The 21,435-nt window shown below is 38.5% G+C and overlaps 1 protein-coding gene and 1 long non-coding RNA gene across 6 annotated transcripts in view; one reads left to right on the top strand and one right to left on the bottom strand.

Annotated features, from left to right (window-relative positions):
* LOC119659681 (sodium channel protein 60E) overlaps window positions 1-20,956 on the top strand; it is a 96,957-nt gene extending 76,001 nt beyond the window's left edge. Inside the window, exons 10-35 of one of the 5 annotated variants that reach the window (XM_038067908.1) lie at window positions 520-654; window positions 771-977; window positions 1,051-1,192; window positions 1,252-1,424; window positions 2,202-2,346; window positions 2,946-3,034; window positions 3,306-3,431; window positions 3,506-3,676; window positions 3,942-4,135; window positions 7,014-7,116; window positions 7,216-7,344; window positions 8,078-8,092; window positions 9,602-9,793; window positions 11,422-11,573; window positions 11,905-13,632; window positions 13,769-14,096; window positions 14,156-14,728; window positions 14,794-14,948; window positions 16,041-16,174; window positions 16,235-16,904; window positions 16,962-17,321; window positions 17,397-17,687; window positions 19,143-19,264; window positions 19,367-19,492; window positions 19,606-19,770; window positions 19,914-20,956. In XM_038067908.1, coding sequence (XP_037923836.1) covers window positions 520-654; window positions 771-977; window positions 1,051-1,192; window positions 1,252-1,424; window positions 2,202-2,346; window positions 2,946-3,034; window positions 3,306-3,431; window positions 3,506-3,676; window positions 3,942-4,135; window positions 7,014-7,116; window positions 7,216-7,344; window positions 8,078-8,092; window positions 9,602-9,793; window positions 11,422-11,573; window positions 11,905-13,632; window positions 13,769-14,096; window positions 14,156-14,728; window positions 14,794-14,948; window positions 16,041-16,174; window positions 16,235-16,904; window positions 16,962-17,321; window positions 17,397-17,687; window positions 19,143-19,264; window positions 19,367-19,492; window positions 19,606-19,770; window positions 19,914-20,281 — 6,993 coding nt within the window. In that variant the 3' untranslated portion in view covers window positions 20,282-20,956. Of the gene's footprint in view, window positions 1-519; window positions 655-770; window positions 978-1,050; window positions 1,193-1,251; window positions 1,425-2,201; window positions 2,347-2,945; window positions 3,035-3,305; window positions 3,432-3,505; window positions 3,677-3,941; window positions 4,136-7,013; window positions 7,117-7,215; window positions 7,345-8,077; window positions 8,093-9,601; window positions 9,794-11,421; window positions 11,574-11,904; window positions 13,633-13,768; window positions 14,097-14,155; window positions 14,729-14,793; window positions 14,949-16,040; window positions 16,175-16,234; window positions 16,905-16,961; window positions 17,322-17,396; window positions 17,688-19,142; window positions 19,265-19,366; window positions 19,541-19,605; window positions 19,771-19,913 lie in introns of all 5 variants that reach the window. The other 4 variants (XM_038067907.1, XM_038067905.1, XM_038067909.1 and 1 more) reach the window with 4 other exon arrangements.
* LOC119659688 lies at window positions 23-20,949 on the bottom strand. The gene is made up of 4 exons (XR_005250363.1): window positions 20,817-20,949; window positions 3,858-3,889; window positions 504-675; window positions 23-430 (listed from the first exon to the last, which is right to left on the bottom strand). It is a non-coding gene; the product is annotated as an uncharacterized LOC119659688 (long non-coding RNA).
* Window positions 20,957-21,435: the final 479 nt, after the last annotated feature.

The following is a 21,435-nucleotide window of genomic DNA, read 5'->3' as shown; positions in this document are numbered from 1 at the left end:
TTCTTTTCCTTTGAGGCTTTTTCGGATCAATGATCTAAATTCTTCTTCTTCTTCGAACGGAATCTTCCCTATTGCTCCTTATGGAACCAGTTGTTTGATTGTGTTATTTCTTCCGGAGCCAATTCTCGCTTCATAAGTGTGAGTGCTTCTTCGGAAACTAACTTCTTTATGGACCAATTTTTCGCTTCCTTAATACAAATTCTTCTTCGAGAGTCGGGGATTCGATTTCCTAGTTCGCATCCTTTCTTCATTTTTTCCCCAGTTCTTTTTCAGGACTCAATTGTTTGTTTTAATAAGCAAATTATTCTTCGGGAGCTAGTTTTTCACCCACAAGTCCGACCTTTTTTATTAATGCGGGTTCTCGTTAGTATGGGCTCTTCATAGTCTTCTTTTTTCTATTCAATCTTAGAAAATTGGTTAAGAAAGTGAACTACAAATACAAGAAAGTTGATTAAAATAACCCTTAAATTGGAATTGGAACCTATCAATATTCTATATTTTACCTTTTGATCGTTTCAGATACTGGCAACATCGGGTCCAATGAGCGTTTCATTTTTTACTGTGGTTGTGTTTTTCGGTTCATTTTATTTAATAAATTTAATGTTAGCCGTAGTCGCTCTTAGTTATGAGGAAGAAGCAGAAATTACGAACGAGGTAAGATGACCTACAAAAAAACTTTAAAAGAACTATGAGAGTTGTAGAGTGAACTTTTGTAAAAAACGACCCTTAAATTCGTATTAACCCACGTTCCCCCCACTTTTCCATTTCAGGAGCGTAAAAAAGACTTAATGGATCATCGTGACGATTCAACTTTTAGTTTTGACCCGTCCATTTTGAGTGTAAAAAAGTTAAATAAACACTATAAGAAGAAAATCGATTCAAGAAAAGGTGTACTGTTAGCATCATATTCAAAAAAGAAGACACGGCGAAGAAAAAAGGGCAAAGAGGGTGGAAATAATAGTAATGGAAATGGTCAAGTAGGGAATTATCAGGATTGTCAAGAATAATCAATACATCAATTTTGTTTTGTTTTCTACAAATCTTTTACAGAGCAACGCCTGTTCAGCGACACCTAGCCCTGTTACTAGCCCTAAACATACTTGCACAAGGCCCCAGACGATAGCCGTGCAACGAGCGAAGGGTGAAGTTTCATGTCAGAGTGTCCAAAATCCTAATACGCTTCATCCACTTGGTATAGAGTTTGAGAAATGAATAATTGGCATGACCTTTGGTAAAATTATTGCATTTCAGGGCCTAACTATCGAGGACAGCTTCTCCCAGGGAGCAGACAAGCTAGCTCGAATGCTAGTGAGGGTGGTGTTAACCGTGAATCGTCGCTTGATGATTCCGGAGTTGTTGATGATCATGATGATCATGAAACAGGGACTGAATTGGTTCATGCTGCGCATGCAGCCACTGTTGAAGTAAGTTTTTTTGAATACTCTTTGGATGTAGATGGTTTTTGTACCACGACAATGCATCTTCTGACACTGCACCCGTTCTTTGTCACTTGGCTGTGCAAGTCATCCCGAAAAACGACTCCAATTCTTGTTTCGAGAAAAAGAGTTGGGTTGGAAAATATGTTGGCATAAGTGTATTGTCTCGAGAGAGGATTATTTTGATGGAGACGAAAAATAAATAAACAATTTTTGAAATAAATAAAAATTGGTCTTACTTTTCGGACACAGTAGTATAACTCATGAGAAATGACGACGATATCCTCTTGGCCATGGACGACAATTCACGCCTACTCACTGGTTGTTAGGACGAGTTCTTGATACTTCCACGGGTAACGACGAATTCATTTGAAATATGGATATCCTCTTTGATATAGTGAGACAAACACATACAGAATTCGAAGTCCGAAGGTTTTTTCAGGAGACAGGGCCGTAGAGAGAATGAAGACCCAAAGTGAAAACTATATGACTCTCACATTATCCTTTTATTTAATTAAAGTTTCTACTCCAAGCCCCCCAAAAATCACGGTACCGAATACGTCTCCCGTTTTCCATCCCTCTCTCGACAGTAACTTATGATTCCTTGCAGTATAGATAACGCGAATTTCAAGGACACAATTCTATATTTTCCGTACAAGAAAGCCTTACTTTTCTAAAAAGGGACTTTTTAGGCAAGGGCTTCAGTAGATACATTTAAGTCAGTGATATGTGCATATATTAAGTAATTAATCTGCTCCTTTGCAGCTACAACGAGATATTACGCCTGTAACATTAGCATTATCACCACGTGAAATTCGAATAATAAAATGCAACGGAAATATTGCACGAATTAAGAAGCATAACGTGTATGCTCTTCATCCGGAATATTCTTCCCAAATAGTAGTAATTGGTAAGACGAGATTTTTTTTACATAATTTACTTTTATAGGGATTTTCATAAAGACATATAAAGATAGGCCAAACAATCTTTGATTCATATTTTGATCAAAGATTGTTTCGATATGATCCTCTTAAGAAAAAAAAAGTAAAATAAAAGCCATTTTTTTTATAATTTTCGAAAGTTGGATCCCCTCAAAATGTGGTATCTTAAATTGAACTGACAATTCTCGGGTATACAAATGATATCTTAGGAAAGATTCCTCTTGGAAATCGTTCTTTATGGAAATTATAAGGTTCACTTAAGAACTTCTTTAATTTTCTCCCAGGAGTTATAAAATAAACTCTCTAAATTCCCTTTGGATTAATCTTCAAGGGTTACTTTTATATTATACGTACATAAGAATTATCAAACCAGTTTGCGCTGATCGTTGAAATAATGAAGTAGAAAAAACCTGATTTAAAAGTTTCAGAGCCGAAACCCAGCTATAAAGCTAGAAATATAAATAAATTCATTTAGTAATTACCAATAAATGATATATTTTTGTAGAGAATGTTAGCTTTCGCTTACTATAATTGCAAATGATTAATAAAAACAAATATAATTTCACAGATGATCTTCCAGATCGAAATTGTGACAGATGTGTTCAATGCTGTGTAGATTATGAGGGATGGTTACAGTTTCAAAATTGTTTATATAAGGTAAGTTTCATTATAACATTTCAGGTAAGTCAAAAGCAGTCACCATAAATTATAGACAAAGAATTATAAAGAAATGTAATTAATATATAATATATATAGTATAATAAAAAATGTATATAATAAAATGTAAGTAATATAGCATCTAAATAATATTATAATATAAATACAATAATATGGTATAAATATATATAAAAGATAAAGATATAAAATAATATAAAAATATAAAATTATTATAAAATATAATATAAATAAAAATATCTTCCAATTTCAGGTTGTTAAAGATCCTCTTTTCGAATTAGCTATTACGTTATGCATAGTTTTAAATACGATGTTTCTCGCAATGGAACATCACGGTATGAGTGAGAATGTACGTCAAGCCTTAGACATCGGCAATAAAGTAAGAATCTATGAGTTATCATTTAAAAGGAACCTTTGCCAATAATCCTAATTTCTTTTTCTCTATTACTTCAGGTTTTTACATCAATATTTACTTTCGAATGCATTGTCAAAATAATGGCGCTATCAAAAGACTATTTCCATTGCGGTTGGAATATTTTTGATCTTATTATCGTTTCAGCTAGTTTATTAGATATTATATTCGAATTAGTTGACGGTTTGAGTGTTTTAAGAGGTTTAAGATTGGTAAGTTTATGATAAATGCAACAAAGTTAGATAACACGGTTCTTCCTTCCAAAGAGTCCTCAAGGTTTCAGTTTTGAACAATACAGTTTGGTACTCATTTTCTACGTACTCAATTCCTTCTTTCCTTCCTACATAGTTTCTTACTTTTTTGCCCTATTATATAAATTGTTTCTGGACTCACCGCATTTTTACGCCAACACTGCTACTCCCTACCTGTAAAAACAAAAAGGAAAAACCAATTATAATACTTGTCTCATATTTTCAGCTCCGCGTATTAAAGTTAGCTCGATCATGGACTACTATGAAAGTACTTTTAAGCATTATCATTTCTACAATAGGAGCATTGGGAAATTTGACGCTCATCTTAGTTATTGTGATTTATATATTTGCTGTTATCGGTATGCAGCTATTTTCAAAAGACTATACACCGGATAAATTTGATCCTGATCCGGTGCCAAGGTAAAAATTGTAAAGGAACAAATTTTTTTTGAATTTAATAAATAAATCTTCTCATTCCCTTTCTAATTTAAAATCATTGGGAATAGGTACCACTGTAATCAGGCCCTTACAGTCTAAAAAAATTCAATCAACCTCTTCCAAAAAAAATAGTATCTCCCAAGCACATCCACAGATCCTCCGGGCTAATATTAACATTCCCGTAAATTTTCTCTGAATATGACTAATAAAGAAAGCAAGAATGCATACCAAACCAAGTACAGAACTCCGTAAATCTCTAAGGTTCTGACTCAAAACGATTTTTTGGATATCAAGTCCATGCCTCGGCTACGGATGAACTTTTCTGGGCCAACTTTTCCTTTTCGAAAATTTTTAATATGCGTTCTTAGAGTGTAAGAAATTTTCCCAAAAAATGCCGGTGGTGCCTTGGAAAAATGACTACCCCACATGCGCCTAAGTCGGCTCAATGGGATCCCAACTAAAATTGCAGCACAGAAACCAAGCTCACCCCTGAAAGCTGATCTTTTCGAAAATTGCTTATTAATTAACACATTTGCTTTCGTATATTATAAAAACTACGACATTTTGGTGCTTGTCTGAAGGTTTCGTACTTTACAATGCCTTTCAGAAGCCTTTGAGCCATCGCTCACAGTCACCTGAAATGCACTTCAGCTATCACCTGCCACTTCCCGAGACGCGTGCACTTCTTCCCTATTGGTCTGTGTCAAGTGCCCTCGGAACGACCCACTCGTCGGCTATCTTGGGAGAATGGATTCCATTGTCAACCCTTCTTGCTGTGTGACCTGTCACTTCCTCCTTCGGATCACATAGCGTACGGGTACCAGGCTTGGTGGCTTCTACTGATAGTGGGGATCACCTTCCATGTGCTTCTCCCATATAACAACGCAACTGCGAACATGGTGATTGAATATTCAGATAAAAAGATCTTTTATATATTTGAACCCCCGAGTCAATAATGAGATACAGTTAAAACCTATAGCTTCCAACGATCTTCAAGTGCAGGTAAGATAGTAACTCATAGAAATATCCTCGTCCTTTTACGACAGCTGATCGTTTTAAGCGATACAAATTCCGTGCCCTACCAGCCTGGAGGCCTGCGTCGAAACCAGCACTTCCAAGCTTTTACCAGAAGATTCCATCCAAGCTTTTACCAGAAGATTCCGTCCAAGGTTTTACCAGAAGATTCCGACTTTTTAAGAATGTTTCTTGGACAGAATCTTACTGAGATTGAACAGATCTTCATTCCACCGTGGTGGAAATGTCTTCTTGCTGTATTTAACAGAGTTCGAAACTTTGAAGACGGTTGCGAATGTCTTTTCCACACCCCTGACCTTTGACCCAAGTTCGTCTGTCGTTCCAATCTTATCAATTTACCCATCGGAGTGTTTGTTCTTGATAACTTTACCAAACTTCCTCCAGAAGATTAAACGGAGTACAGTTCTACAATCTTACTCAGGAGTCCCAACTATTTCTCATTCCTCCTGCTTTTTCATAGGAGCTTCGAAATTTCTCTTGGATCCAGATTAAGGTGCTACTTTCTACACCTCATCTTACCATAACAAGTAAAGTCTACCTAAGATTAGAGTAATCATCTCCAGAGCACAGCGTCATATCTAGAATTCAAATATTGTGAGGACAAAAGCTGATATTTCTGCTCAAATTGTTCAGTTCTCACGCTTCCTGACTAGCGTTTAATATGGCTACATTTTTGAGATTATTATCAACGACCACGACCACCACCATTGATAATTTCTTAATACATAGCACGTGATCATACACAATGTTCCAAAGTAATGAAGCTAATATATACAGCCTTGAGGCGGGCCTATCGCTGTCCTTGAGAGAAACTTACTATGTAAAAATAGTCCCTGATAATTTGCTGAATATATGCGCCATCATTCATCTTGTCAAAGAATTATATATGTAGCTGAGATGACTTAATATATTCGGGATGGCTCTGAGTCAACCTAGAGGGGAGAGCTGTCCCAGAATCCTGGAAATTGAAATTGCCCGTAAAGTTTCGCCTGCAAATATTGAAGCTCCACTGAAATACCGGCTCGACAATGCGCTTGCCGCTGTAAAACCGAATGCTACGATCGAGAGGGAAGATCCACGACGGATGACATCCTTAATCGATGCTCCGCCTGCCTCAGATCTTTATTAAGTGTGATCTTTGGATTTACTATCCTGTATTGGCATCCTCAGGCCATCAAAATGGAGCATGCCTCTTAACGGACCCTAAAAATGGAGAATACCCCTTAAGGTATTTAATTAGTTGTAGATCTCCCCTCCTGATAGTGGAACTCAGGCTCGATATTGAGTGGTTGCATTTATCCCTTAGTGGAGTATAGTGCGTCAACCACACCTATGCGCGCAATCGTTTGCGATTAGCTAAAATGTCCTTCAGCTCCCCCTTCCCTTGTCTGAGATGCATACACTATTCTGCTGTTCTGCGGCAAATGCCCTTAAAGCGACCCACTCGTCAGCCATCTTGAGAAAATGGATCCATAGTGTAGCCAGCAGTGGATTTGTCGCCCCTCCTTAATGTGTGACCTACCCACTGCCATTTCCACCTTCCGACGACAGTGCGTACGAGTGCCACGCCTGTGTGCCGACCAACATCTTCGAGATAGTGTCAAGCGAGTGTACTCCGATATTAAATGGCAATCATATCTATATTTAGAGGACCTATCCTCTCTCAAACTTTTCTCCTTCTCGTTCAGTCTTAATTCCGAAAGAAATAGAACTTAGTGTCTATCGATAATACGACGGTATTTTCTACTGACTCCAAACCTTTTTCAGCTATCTATCCTAAATATGTACCTAAATCCTAAACTTAGCAATTTAACCTTCATTTCAGGTGGAATTTCAATGATTTTTTCCATTCTTTTATGATGATTTTTCGAATTTTATGCGGAGAATGGATCGAACCGCTTTGGGACTGCATGCGAGCAGAGGAGCAGGTAAATTTCCAGACGAAAGATATCCAAAACTGAAGAAAGATAATATGAACCCCATAAAGATACACTTCAAAATCTATAATTTCATCTTAATCATTACAGAACGGAGCTTCCTCATGTTTTGCAATATTTCTTCCAACCCTCGTCATGGGCAATTTTATGGTACTCAACTTGTTCTTGGCCTTGTTACTCAACAGTTTCAACTCAGAGGAATTAAAGTCAAAAAAGGAGGTAAATATCCTTTCACTCTACAAACATAAGTATTTTGCTTCTAAATATCTAATTAAATCTCAAAAACGGAAAGTAACTGAAAAGGAAAGGAAAAGTTTTTGGACGGCTTTCGATGTGATTTCATTTGAATTTTTTGCAATTGGCAACTAATTTACACTTTTACATATTTTTTTTTCGTTTGTGGTGTGCAAATACACAAAATTCTAAAAATTTTCTTGAGCAGTGGATTTTTTTCGTGAATGAATTTTTTCGCTATAAATGTGTATGCGCTATGATCGAAATGAAAAGGTGATGATCTTGATGTTATTGTCTTTTATTGAAAGATAACCGTTAATTGTCCAAACAATTAAGTTATAAAGTAATTTTAATGCATTATAAAAATTTTCATTTGAACCTTCTAGAGGGCAAATGCCGAAGCTTGTAGAGGAAGTGAAATGAGTGAAAAAAAGAGTATTTTTCAAACGCAACAATTTACGATAAATTTCATTTAAACCAGTTCAAGAATCTGTAGGATTGTTTTTTTTCTGTATATTCAAAAAATGTCAAATATTCACGTAAATAAAAGCGAAATAAAATCGCAAGTGTGTCTAGTATTATAGCATGATTATAAGTGTGTGCTCTTCAATGTTTATTGTCGCATATTTTTTACATGTATTTATGCGCAAAATTGCACCGAACAAACAAACAAAAAAAATCTTAATCTTCTCACCTTTGTGCACAACGTCACTAACAGATATTCAAGAAAAAGGTAATTGTATTAAGGATTAAATGTTAATCATATCAATATTTGCATTATGTAGTGTTCCTTAGAAGTGTTCATTCATAACTACTCATATACTCGCATTATTCCTAGTAAATTTAGTAAAATGTTCCTAAAAATTTAATAAATGTTGTGTGATATGCAATTTCCTTAATTGGTGGTTTATTGAATTTATGTATTCGTTGTGCTTCATGCTTTATGCGTTGATTTTGAGTTACGTACTTGGTTTCAATTTTAGCTTAAATCATTGCAGAATTTACAACATAACAGAATAAAATAATAAACCGATCAACCATAAAATACCATAAAAACTTAGTTAGTCCTAAAGGAATGCATTGAATTAAACTTTTTAATAAAAGTTGTTTCCAACTAGAAAATTTACTGCTGTACAAATATTTATGGGTTACACTTTACTGTACAAATTCTATTAACTTTAAAGGGCTTTGGAGTCATCGAATAAGAGACGGAAATACATTGACACAATGAATTTCTTCCCCAACCAAATTGACAAATGAATTCACTTTCCTGTCTATATTGTGTGACAAGATACCGAAGTGCCGCTGCCAAAGGGAAGTAGGCAATCCACGTTGGTGCGACAATATTCTGGCATACATCAGAAGTAAAGTCAACTCAATTCTGTCACCTCTCTCGTGTGGGAGGCTGATGAAGATTGGCTCTCCCAACAGAGTGATAGCTTCTCCCGAAGTCCTTAATTTCATGATTTGAGCGCTATCGTCAAATTTTCCATTTGACCGCAAGGGGTCTTCATCAAGCCTTAACACTTCGAGAAAATTCACAGCCACCAGCCTCGCTGATTTTTCTACCTAAATGTAAGAGATCTAAGGACCAAGCTGTGAAGTTTCAAATTATCTGCCTTAGCATTCCAACATCACGTCGTCTTTATCACTGAAACCTGGTTGAATGACAGGCTTTTAAATTCCGATCTCATTGAAGGTTACTCTGCCTTTCGTTGACAAAGACTCCACTACAATTGGGAAGTCAACCGACGGAGTTGCCTAATGGCAGTTAAGTGCTCCTTCCTTACCAAATCCATCTTTTCCTCGTCCTTTTCCACCTTCACTAACGGTCGTACGCGCAGGTGAATGCATAGGTATAGATCCAAACAACAACAGAACATAACCATAATCCATTAGTCAAAGCGGCATCAGATGGAACATGTGGTCATTCCTCACTTATCCCTACAACTCTGTGTATAGCTTCCCCTACATCGGTTACATGGAAGCAGCACAAGGACAACATGCAATTAAAATGCCCTTAAATAGGTGATAACTAGGAGTCGCACCCTCTGTCTTAAGGACCAAATTACATTCTAGTTGGATGAAGATAATACTCCGACAACAATGTACCAGTGTAAATTGTACATAGTCAACAACATAACACCCCCAATTCGGCCAAAATACCATGGGAAACAACTTTTTCATGAAACTCCACCCTGTGACTGACATTATTCATAATATTTACCTAATATATTTTCAGGAAGTTGGCGAAGAATCCAAACTAGCTAGAAGTATCGAACGTGTAAGATCGCTCATCCGTAAAAAGAGGAATGCCAGCAAGGAAAAGAAAGCAAATGAATGCAGTTCAAGATTTGAAAAAATCGTAAGAGAAGCCCAACTTAAAGCTGTAAGTGTTCCACAACAAACAAAGCTGCACAGACTTAGTTATCAGGTAATCATCACTATGTAGTTAAGTAGTGCGCATTTTATAACACAAAAAAAGATAAATTTTTTTATTATAAATACCTATCAAGATATACTGTACAGTGATACTGTTGAAACTTATTATGAACACCCCAAATAATATAAAGGAAAATGTTAGTGTAGTGAAGTAGTAAAACAAATCACTGATTTCATAATAGCGCTTAACACTGAATAGATTGAAAGGTAGACCGTAGAATAACGAATTAAAGACCGCACCCTACAGAAAATATGCAATCACACGAAATATCACTTTCCACAAAACAGACAAAAAGTTAAAAATCGGATTATTTCAACGCAACTAATAGTCATGATGCCCTCAAAAGGTTATTTTCTTCAAAATTCCAGATTATAAATCAATTCAGATCAGCTCCAATCAGCATCGAAGGCAAAAGTGGCAGTAGATAAGTCCCAACGGCAAACACAATGAACATTTCAACTGCTAGCCGCAATTGGTCAGAAAAAAAATACACTTTCAAGAAGCCCTTGTAAGAAATCTAGCGCATAATCGGAAACTGATAACTGTTTAGACCCAATAAGACCACTGCCACACGCTCCTCCTGCAGATATCAGTACACTACCATGAAGTGTTCATGAGAGGAGTAGATAGGTCAAGGAAGCCAAATGACTTATCCAATCCAGCGGATTGGATACATATTGGTCCGAATCCGCCAAACTTCCCTCCCTCCATGCAAAGAGGCTACAAAAATTGTTTGTCCCGAAGGTAAGACTACTGACGCTCACAACAGCCTTTGTCCCGTTCGATATTGGGATCGGCTAGTTCAGATCGCGTGAAGTCAAGCCGTTCTGAAATCAATCTACTTCGAAAGTAATATTAACCTGCCCACTTATTGGTAGGCCATCATCATCAACGGCGAAACAATCGGTATGTGATCTAGGCCCCTTAATAAGGGACTCCAGCCAATTCGATATCCCTCAAAACTGTCTGGCGTCCTGGCCTACGATATCACTCCATCTCAGGCAGGGTTTGCCACGTCCTCTTTTTCTAATAGAGATATTGCCCTTATAGATTCTCCAGGCTAGAACATCCTCACCCATGCCAATTAAGTGACCCCGCCACCGCAGCTATTAAGCTGGACTTTATCCACAACCAGACAACCATAGTATCGCTCATAAGTTTCGTCGTTATATAGGTCACGGAATTCTTTTGGTAGGTTGGGTCTTCAAAATCCCTAACAGAATTCCGCAGTTTATCATAAAAGAAGAAAATGCTGGCAGTCATAAACTGTGAGTCGACCAAACAGCAAACATCATGTTATTAAGTCGACTCACTGGAACCGACGGTAGAGGTTAACTTTTGACAATACGGAGTGAAAGGGGCTGACCAAAAGTCGCTTGTTTAGGTGTAGTGGGTTGTGGCGCATCCAGAATGCCATTTCAAAAATAACTGATTGACTGTCAAAGACAACCCTAGGGCCACAGAATTTTCTACACAAGAGCATACCTTTCTAATCATATTATTCATTATCATAACCAATTAGCACAATCAAAGCTTTATTAGAAAACATTCTTAGTCGAAAATCACAACTACAAAATCAACTTGTATCGCACCAGATTTTCAAGAAAGTTTATTTCTAGGAATCCATGAATCGTCCGGTGTCAGTATCGGATTTTGGATTAGAAATCCCTCTAAAAGGTGGATCATCACAAGCAGCAGACGAAGACGATAAACAAACAAGTATTTATGGTGAAACAGGGGAGCAACCAACAGTTGATAATGAAAGTCACAGGTATGTAATCCTTGCCTTGTTTCAATAAGGACGTAAAAAACTCTTTCAACACGTTCAGTGTAGAGGTCAGGAGTCATTCAGAAATGATTTTTTTAAGTCCCTTAGACCTCTAGTTCGAGAGGCAGATCTGTTTGCTTTGAAGTTCCCAAGAAAATATATTAACCCAGAGAAAAAATTCCTCGAAAAAGGATCCATTTGTTATTCGCCGGAGCCTCCATGGAACCTCTTAAAGAAGTTTCTAAATCAAAATAGTGCAACGGAGACATAGCCGAATGTTGTTTAACGAAGTCATGGCAAACAATTCTAAAGAAATCCATTTTTTCATTTTCAGGAACGAATACGCCTTATTACCATATACTGAAAGAAAACTACTTCATCAAGTGTCTTCCGGAGTTGGTACTCAACAGAATGACAGTCACGACGAGCCAACACTCACTGAGTCAATTGAGCTACGCATGATGGGTCAATTTACATCAGTCGATACAGACCCCGGTGAAAGTCATTTACTACAAGGCGGCGATTCTGAACTCCAAGAGTCCTATCTCCTCTACCAAAAATCCTTGTTAACACGATCCCCCAGCTATCGAAAATCCATCGATGACTTGTCTATTTCAACAGAAGCCAGTCAAAAATCACTAATTTCAAGTTCCAAGGATCGACCGCCTGAAAATCAACTTTCAATCAAACGACCAGAAAGCGAACATTCCCTGAATACACTTTCAATCGAACAGGAGAGTTTTCTAAACCAAGTGAACCTCAGGGATGAACTTCTGAACTGTGAGCAAAAGGAGCTCTTTCAGTTTCTACAGGATGACATCGAGAATAGCAATAATTACTTCAGCGAAACTGTGGGTTTTGGTAGTGCTGTTTTTGGAGGAGGCGAGACTGATAGTTTGCTCCTTGATTCAAAAAAGGAGAACTCCTTATTTACGCATAATCGAAAGCCCTCAAGTTGTAGTCTGAGATCAAATCTAAGTTCAATTTCTAATTCGATATTCCAACAATTTGAGCAACGAAGAAGCGGAAGCATGTCAGGATCAGATAAAATTTTCATTAAAAACGAAAGCCAGGATGTTCAGAATGTTTACAATACAAACGATGATCAGGACCCACTTGTTGAAAACTCTGAATTTGATAACATAATCATGAGCTTTGAAAAGGAGCTGGAAGAGATAAAAAAGTCAACGACGTCCCTGGAACGACGACTGTCCACGCTATCGGAGCAGTCACCTCAAGTGGAGGACAAAAGTAAGAGCTTTGAAGCTGCCATTGCTAGTCAGGAAATAATCACCTCCCAACCAATCCAGCGTCGTGACAAGACCTTAAAAAATCAAAATTCAGCTTCCACAAAACGTCGAAGTCTTGAAAAACAAAAGAAAATCGACGATGACTTTAGCATATCGAATGAAATCAAAAAAATCTGTGAACAAATGCAAGCTCCTTTCGGTGATATTGAGAACTCTTCAACAAGTCCGCATAGCCTTCTACAAAATTTGGAAGCAAAAGTAAGTTTCGATCGCCTAAAACGACGCAGCTTCATTGACACAGTCCTTGAAGATCCTGAAGAAGAGCAAGCTCTTATCAAAATCGAAAGTGATAAACTTCCTCGCAGACATCTCCGTGCGGCCGATCTAAAAGCAGAAAGCCTTTCACTGAAAAGTACCGGAAGCTATGAGAATCTATTTGCAAGAAAACATGTTCCGAAAAATCTAAATTTACCAGAGAAACCAAAAAACGAACCGGAACACCACTTGCGAACAGCACCGAAGCATGAAACTATTGTGAAACCGGTAATTGTAGAAAAGCCTAAGAGCGGAAGGGCAGGAGGAGACGATAATGGTGTTACTGAAAGCCCGAAAAGTTCACATTCAAAACATGGATTCATGAAATTATCTGAAAAACCTTGGCATTGTTTGGTTTCCTACGTGGACGATCTAACCGTTGGAGGGAGACGTAACTCGCAGGGGGCATACAATGATCCAATGTCTTTTCCAAGTTTCGGACGTAATAAGACACCAAAAGTGCCACAAGATTGCTTTCCACAAAAATGTTATGATCAGTAAGTTTGATTTTTATATTTTTAGATCCTGGTTTTCATTTAAGACCCTAGTTCCATCCTATTTTCATTTAGGAACCTACTTTTCACCATGAAGACCAAAAGCAAAACTTACTAAAATGCATCTTTTCTCTTTCAGCCTCTATTTCAGATGTCCTTGTTGGTTCAACTGCATCGATCCAAAGTGGACGAAAGCCTGGACCGATGTACGCACCTCTGTACTCTCCGTGGTGGATACTCCAGCGTTCGAATGGTTTGTACTAGTGCTAATCTTTGCATCAAGCATAACCCTTTGCTTCGAGGACATCTACCTGGATAGCAATAAGCAACTTAAAAGGGTCCTTTACTGGACCAACTTCTCATTTTGCTTTATATTCGTCGTCGAAATGGTGCTCAAGTGGTTAGCCCTTGGTTTCTCAAAGTACTTCACTAGCTTCTGGACGATCTTGGATTTTATCATTGTTTTTGTAAGTCCTGGATTAACTATGGAAAAGATATCCTTTTCTACTATGGGACCTTTTCACAGGTCTCTGTTTTTTCACTTCTCATCGAGGAAAACGAAAACTTGAAAGTCCTTAGATCCCTTCGAACACTCCGTGCTCTACGCCCTCTTCGTGCCATATCCCGATGGCAGGGAATGCGAATAGTCGTGAACGCCCTGATGTACGCAATCCCATCCATCTTCAATGTCCTGCTCGTTTGCTTGGTGTTCTGGCTGATATTTTCGATAATGGGCGTGCAGTTTTTTGGCGGAAAATTCTTCAAATGCATCGATGATGATGGTGAAATGCTTCCTGCTTCGCATATTAATGATAAATGGCAGTGCCTTGAGGAGAACTTCACGTGGATCAATTCTAAAATTACTTTCGATCATGTTGGGATGGGATATCTAGCGCTACTTCAGGTGGCCACGTTCGAAGGATGGATGGAAGTTATGGCGGACGCGGTGGACGCTAGGGGTGTAGACTTACAACCCCAGCGTGAAGCTAACTTATACGCGTATATATATTTTGTGATATTTATTGTGTGTGGCTCGTTCTTCACACTGAACCTGTTCATTGGAGTTATCATTGATAATTTCAACATGCTGAAGAAAAAGGTAAGGATTTTGCGGAAACCCCAGTACTTTGGTATGATAAATTCTCGTTTTTTTTCGGTTTTCAGTATGAAGGAGGAGTTCTGGAAATGTTTTTGACCGAGTCACAAAAGCACTACTACACGGCCATGAAGAAACTTGGCAGGAAGAAACCTCAAAAAGTTATAAAACGGCCTATAAATCACTTCCTGGCAATGTTCTACGATCTGTCGAACTCAAGAAGGTATTACTAAACCCTTTCAGAATGAAGTTGAATTGCAGTGAGTAGGAAATCCTGTGTTCCCAATCTTGTGTAGGCAAGACTGAAAACTCCCGCGCTCGCTCAGAGGCTGGGAAAGGAAAGCCACGGATCTAAGTCACCAATGAGCCGCGCAGTCCATCTGCCTTTTGTCTCGTTTTAGTGTACGTTACCATTGTTTACGAGCAATCACCTCCCTTGAGACTTCTCCCTTGCGCTTGTATATGGCTTTACGCTCTTTAGCAAGAAGTACAATGGGAATTACTCCCACGGTCACCATCACGGCCAGTCTAAACAGGTCTGGCCAGTTTATATACCTCTGCTGGGATACCATCGGATTTTGGCGTCTTCTTGTTTTCAATAGAGAGTACTGCCTCATCCAATACTCCTATAAAGAAAAGTTGGCCATTATCCGGGCCTTCCAATCTGATGTCGCTGACCCGTGCGAGATGTGCAAAAAATAGTGCCCGTACAATCCGGTCCATCTGATTGGCCTTAACTGAAGAAGGGTTCCGCAGAGCTTCGACTTTTTGAGTTACCAGTTTATAACTGAGTTTCCACCGGTCACTTCGTCAACTAGGCCCTAAGAGCTCTGGTTCCGTTGTGAAGTATCGTTTTAGCTGCTCTGTACACTGCTATTGCAACCTACCTTCCAGACAACCTACCAACGCCTGTTCTGGGAGGCATTTACCAAGAGCGACCTTGCCACTAATCTTCTGTCCTATTCCGACTGAGGGACATGAGCTGAGTCATATCAAATATCCTACCTAGGAATATTTTTTACCTAAGTATTTCTTGCCTCTTGAGGGAGGCATCGCAATCATGGAATTGAGCTCTTGGTCTGTATTTAACGAAACCAATGCATCTGAGACTCTACTAAGATGGGAATTCCGCGAAATTAAATAAAAAAAAAAATAAAATCGAGGAAGGCAGCTCCCAATAGAAACCTCAGATGGCCTAATGGCCTACTTCTAACGAGTTTGAGTTGGGAAGAAAATCTATATGGATCTAAATTAAATGTTTTACCATAAATAATCACCACCAGATCTAAATTAATCTAAACTGGCTTCTTTACAGATTTGAAATCGCCATCTTCGTGCTCATTTTCCTCAATATGCTAACAATGGGAATTGAGCACTACAATCAACCCCATGCAGTATTCTTTATCCTAGAAGTCAGCAATGCATTCTTCACCACCGTGTTTGGCTTAGGTACCTTCACTTAACATTAAATTGCGCTCTTGAACCAACAAATTTATCTAAATATTCCAGAAGCGATTGTGAAAATCATAGGACTTCGCTATCACTACTTCACCGTACCATGGAACGTCTTCGACTTTGTACTCGTGCTAGCTTCCATTTTTGGTATTCTCATGGAGGACATAATGATTGATCTTCCGATTTCTCCGACCCTACTTCGAGTTGTACGGGTATTTCGTATTGGACGAATCCTTCGATTGATCAAAGCAGCCAAGGGTATACGGAAGCTACTTTTCGCGCTAGTAGTCTCCCTACCGGCTCTGTTCAATATCGGAGCACTCCTGTCTCTAATTACGTTCATCTACGCAATTCTGGGGATGTCCTTATTCGGACATGTACGATTACAGGGTGCCTTAGACGATATGGTCAATTTTCAAACGTTCGGGCGAAGCATGCAACTGTTATTTCGTCTTATGACCTCGGCTGGATGGAATGATGTATTGGAATCGCTCATGATTCAACCACCTGATTGTGATCCCACATTTAATCGGCAAACGAATGGCGATTGTGGACATCCTTTGTTAGCAATAACTTATTTTACGAGTTTTATTATAATCAGTTATATGATTGTTATTAATATGTATATCGCTGTGATCCTTGAGAATTTCAATCAGGCACACCAGGAGGAGGAGATCGGCATTGTTGAGGATGATTTGGAGATGTTCTACATAAGATGGTCGAAGTAACTTCTTCAAATTAACTGTATTGTCTAGGACACTTATTAAATTGTTTCTTCCAGGTACGACCCTCATGCAACGCAGTTCATTCACTTCTCTCAACTATCCGATTTCATAGCATCCCTTGATCCACCTCTAGGCATCTCCAAACCCAACACAGTAGCTTTAGTTTCATTTAATCTTCCAATTTCCAAGGGAAACAAAATTCACTGTCTTGATATCCTTCATGCACTGGTAAAACACGTCCTCGGACATGTTGAGGAGACTGATAACTTCAAGCAATTACAAGAACAAATGGATATCAAGTTTAAGAAACAATTCCCCACTCGCAAGGAATTAGAAATTGTTTCGTCGACTAGAATTTGGAAGCGTCAGGATAAGGCGGCAAGGTTGATACAGAGCTCGTGGAGGGAATATCAAAGGTAAGAGAGAGGAAATGTGACACCTAAAGAGAGAACTCAAAAATTAAAACAAACATCTGATTTCCTTTGCACCAGGTTGAAGAAGGAGCGTGAGCGGTCCATCAACTCAGCAGATGAGGACAACACCCAAGCGTCGAGTCCAGGAGGATGGCAAGCGAAACTTCAGGCATTGAATTTCCTCCATTTGTCAGTAAGTCGGCGAGGAACGGCTTGCTCAAGCCGGGCATCATCACGAAAATCATCAAGAGCTTCTGATGCATCTGACCTGAGTGAGCTAGCTGGACCGTGGTTGAATCTACCGCTCATGTTGGTATCTGGAGCTGATGAGCTGGTCAAGGATATTAGTTCACAAAAGGATGAGAAAAGGTAAGATTTTCTATCGTCTAAACTTGTTGCACTTTCATAACCTACAGGACTTAGTATAATAAAGCAAGAAACCAAACAAAACAAGATGGAAGCATATGTCCGGGAGAAGATAAGCTTACTACAAAGGAATGAATTATTCCTCCAAGATTCCCCACAAATTTGCATTAATAGCTGCAGACAACCAAGTCCTACATATGCCGCTTTGAGTGGAGAGAACAGCATACCAACTTAGATCCTTCTATTTCTCTTTCTTCAAATATCTTATCCCGAAAGTAAAATTTATTTAATGTCCGAAAATTCCAGAGGCTACTAATGGCCCCTCTCCCCTATTCGTTATAGCTCCTTCGAAATTAAATTTGTACTCTAGTGGGAGACTACAATGATAGGAATACCATAGTCTGGGGATGCAGCATTGTTAATCTTGATATCGATCCTAATACTGAATAGATCAGACAGGATTACTGCATGATATCCATACGACATAGCACGAATCCTTCTACATCATCGTAGAATTTGATGATCGCATTCACGTCCTAGACCTTTCTTTGTCATCAAGCGAATGGCCTGCGCTTTTCTTCCTTCACTTCCCTAATTCTCAGAGCTTCAGTGGTAACTACTATAGAGTAGAAGAAAGCCTTCGAAAGTAGTTTATCTCTAGATGTCCTGGTGACATTAGTTAATCTGGTTTCAGCAGTGAGTGTTTAAACCGTCTCTGCCGTTCTAGCATTAGGTAGTGTTCAGAACAGGTTCATAAAGACTCAAGAAAGCTTTTTCCCCAAATTTAAAATTTAAGAAAAAAATAGAAGTTTCCTTTTTGGGCAAAATGAGCTAGGGAGCCTCTTCCGACATTTTGACCGATTCAAAATGGGGATTTTTAATCAATGAACCCCAAGTATGAGACCCACCCTTTGTCCGGCACCATCTTACCCAAGTGCACAGTAGTGAGTGATTCGATTTAATCTTCTGTGCAGTGAGCCAACTGTCCCTTGTTTTGATGTATGGTTAAACGGGAAGTGGTAATGCTGTCAATAGAACAAAGGACTTGGGTTTAATGTTCCATGCCCGAGGTCAAACATTACAACATCACCGCATTACCTAACATTACCGGATTATCAAATATCACGACACTACAAAAGTGATATTGTAATATGATATCAGATTTCAAAAAATAACCTAGCATTGTCGCTCTTCATAGTACGAGTCGATGCAGACGATGAGTATCGACCTGGATTAGATGGTGCGATGCCTCAAGCGGCTGCAGCGTTAGCTTTGCGACCTCGGCCATTACCTCAGGTTCGAATCCCAGCCACGGTCATGAAAGTTTGTAATTGTCAAACTAGATAATACTAAATAATAAGAAATAGTAAAATGGAGCTGCTGAAATTCTCAGTGGCAGAGGTCAATCAACCCTTGAAAAAAGATCTGATTACATCCTTTTTATCTCTTACATTCCAGAAACAGCATTCTAATGGATCCATCTGGTAAACCCTCCCGTCGACGAAGTTTCTACAACTTCTTTCTACGCCATCAAGATGCAGTGGATGATTGTCTAGCTTCGCCATCAGTACAACGAAAAGGTGAGACATAATAACAAAATTAATTTTTCCCCTAAAACATTTTAGCTATCCTTTTTTTCAAATTTTTCTTATTTCCTATCTATAAAATGTAATGTAATACAGTAAATGTTGGCACAACTCCAACCACGAGTGAAACCAAAACGCTTGCCTCCACCAATTCGACTGCGCCACCTGTGAATCGAAAACGTGCGACTAGCTTTATACGCAAGAAACCACCCTTAGAACGAGGTTTGTCAGCACAAAGCGCTTTAAGAGTTAACAAAAATGCTTTTGTCTGTATGTGTGCCGCAATGTTGTTACTTCATATATGTTACATTTCTAATCATAAATTTTTTCTTTAGCTGATGGTCCAGCAGAAGTGAGTATATTAGTAACAAAGCCATCACCGGAGGCACCAACTGGTCCCACTCTAACTTCTGAGAATTCTACTTTAGTACATGTTTTGGTACATAGGGAAAGTGAGGAATATAAGAATGATGAGGAGGAGGTTTCTCCATCTCCATCAGGTGAGATAGTCTCATTCGTTCGTATAAGATACTTTCTCCGTTGATAAGTTTGTAAAGTCGGATTGTTGGAGAGATACGTCAAATTCAGGGCAATGAGATTCCAGTTTTTTGTTTGGTGAACTCATCTTCCTATCTCGTTTCAGAAAAATCCAAAAAACTACCTGGAATCACAATAACTCCAGGATCGGATGACACTATCATCGCCGATCTGGACCACCCAGTTGTGCAAATTATGGTTCAAAGTCCCACAGAACCGCCAAGTGGTGACTTCTCCGAGACACCGCCAGAAAGCGAACCACAGTCCGTTGACCATAATTCGACAATTATAAGTGTCGCTGAGGACATTGAACATGTGCAAGACGTGCAAATCGAACAACACGATCAACAAACGGATCAAAATGCGACAATAATCGAAATCGAACAGAAATCAGATCAAATCGAACCTTCTAGCCCAAACCCAAGGGAACATTTAGACGAATCTAGGGAAATTCCACCGGAATCCGAAAGGTGACCACCAGCATCACCAGCACAGCTCGACGGACAAGAAGGTACTGCGCAGTCCATTGCGGACACTGAAAATAGCTGACAATCTTCTATTTGAGTACAACCTACTCGTTTATACAAATTAGATAAATTATATTCTAGTTCTTCTCATTTCTTCATATATTTATTGTCTAATATATACCTCAAAATGTGAAACAATCTAAGATGAAACCATTTGTAATGCTTAATCAAATTCAAATTCAAAAGCCGTTGTTAGTAGCAACAACGGAACAACAATGGTAACCGATCAAACTTGAACGTTTTAAGTGCTAGTTAAAGATGATGGAAGTAAAAAGTATTCTCACATATTAGATTAATTAATTAATGTTATTGAAGTAATGATTATATTGAACTATTCAATGAATAGTAAGTCATCATGCCAAAATGTGCATATTTTGTAAAAAAAAAATTAATAAAGTAAATAACAATTTAACGAACAATTAAATCGATAAGAAATGAAATTTCTCCCAAACAAATTATTATATTGTAAAATAAATTTTTACCACAGCAAAAGCAATACAAAAACTACTGAATATCAATCAATCGACATCAGTACTTTCATTACACGACAAAAAAAAGATATATTTTTATGATTTCACGGTTGTTCTCTCTGTTTCAGTCCGATTCGAATCAAAGACACGACATTTTAATTTGTATCTGTTACTAGTATCTTACAACTGCAATAAACAATTGCTCTACTATCAACTGAACCAACATTAATTAAACGAACGACCATTTCGCACCATAAAACTCTGCGACATCATCATCCACTTACACATTTCGAGACGCTCTGAATTCGCTTCGAACCCTATTTTGATAAGGAAAGCGTTGGCGTGGGTTGCGTATAATTGTGCGTTATGGTAAAGGTCACGCTGATAAGACATGGCCCCCAAATGAAAACAAGATAAGCGAGCGATTGTGATAATCAATTGATAATTCCGAGAAAGGTTATCGATTGTTGTAACGATGTTACCCTTCTGGGGAGCTTTGAAAAAGAAACCGAACCTAATTGGAGGAGGAAGGTTCAATGTTTGGAAAGAGATCAAGTGAATCATTGAAAGTTCTTTGATTTTGCTACGTAGGAATTTGGATGCCTAACTTCCACTTTAATGATACTGACGG

Source organism: Hermetia illucens, chromosome 6, assembly GCF_905115235.1.
Source record: "Hermetia illucens chromosome 6, iHerIll2.2.curated.20191125, whole genome shotgun sequence".
In the NCBI taxonomy this organism is placed as follows: Eukaryota; Metazoa; Arthropoda; class Insecta; order Diptera; family Stratiomyidae; genus Hermetia; species Hermetia illucens.
This window is presented reverse-complemented; position numbering and strand designations above follow the sequence as displayed.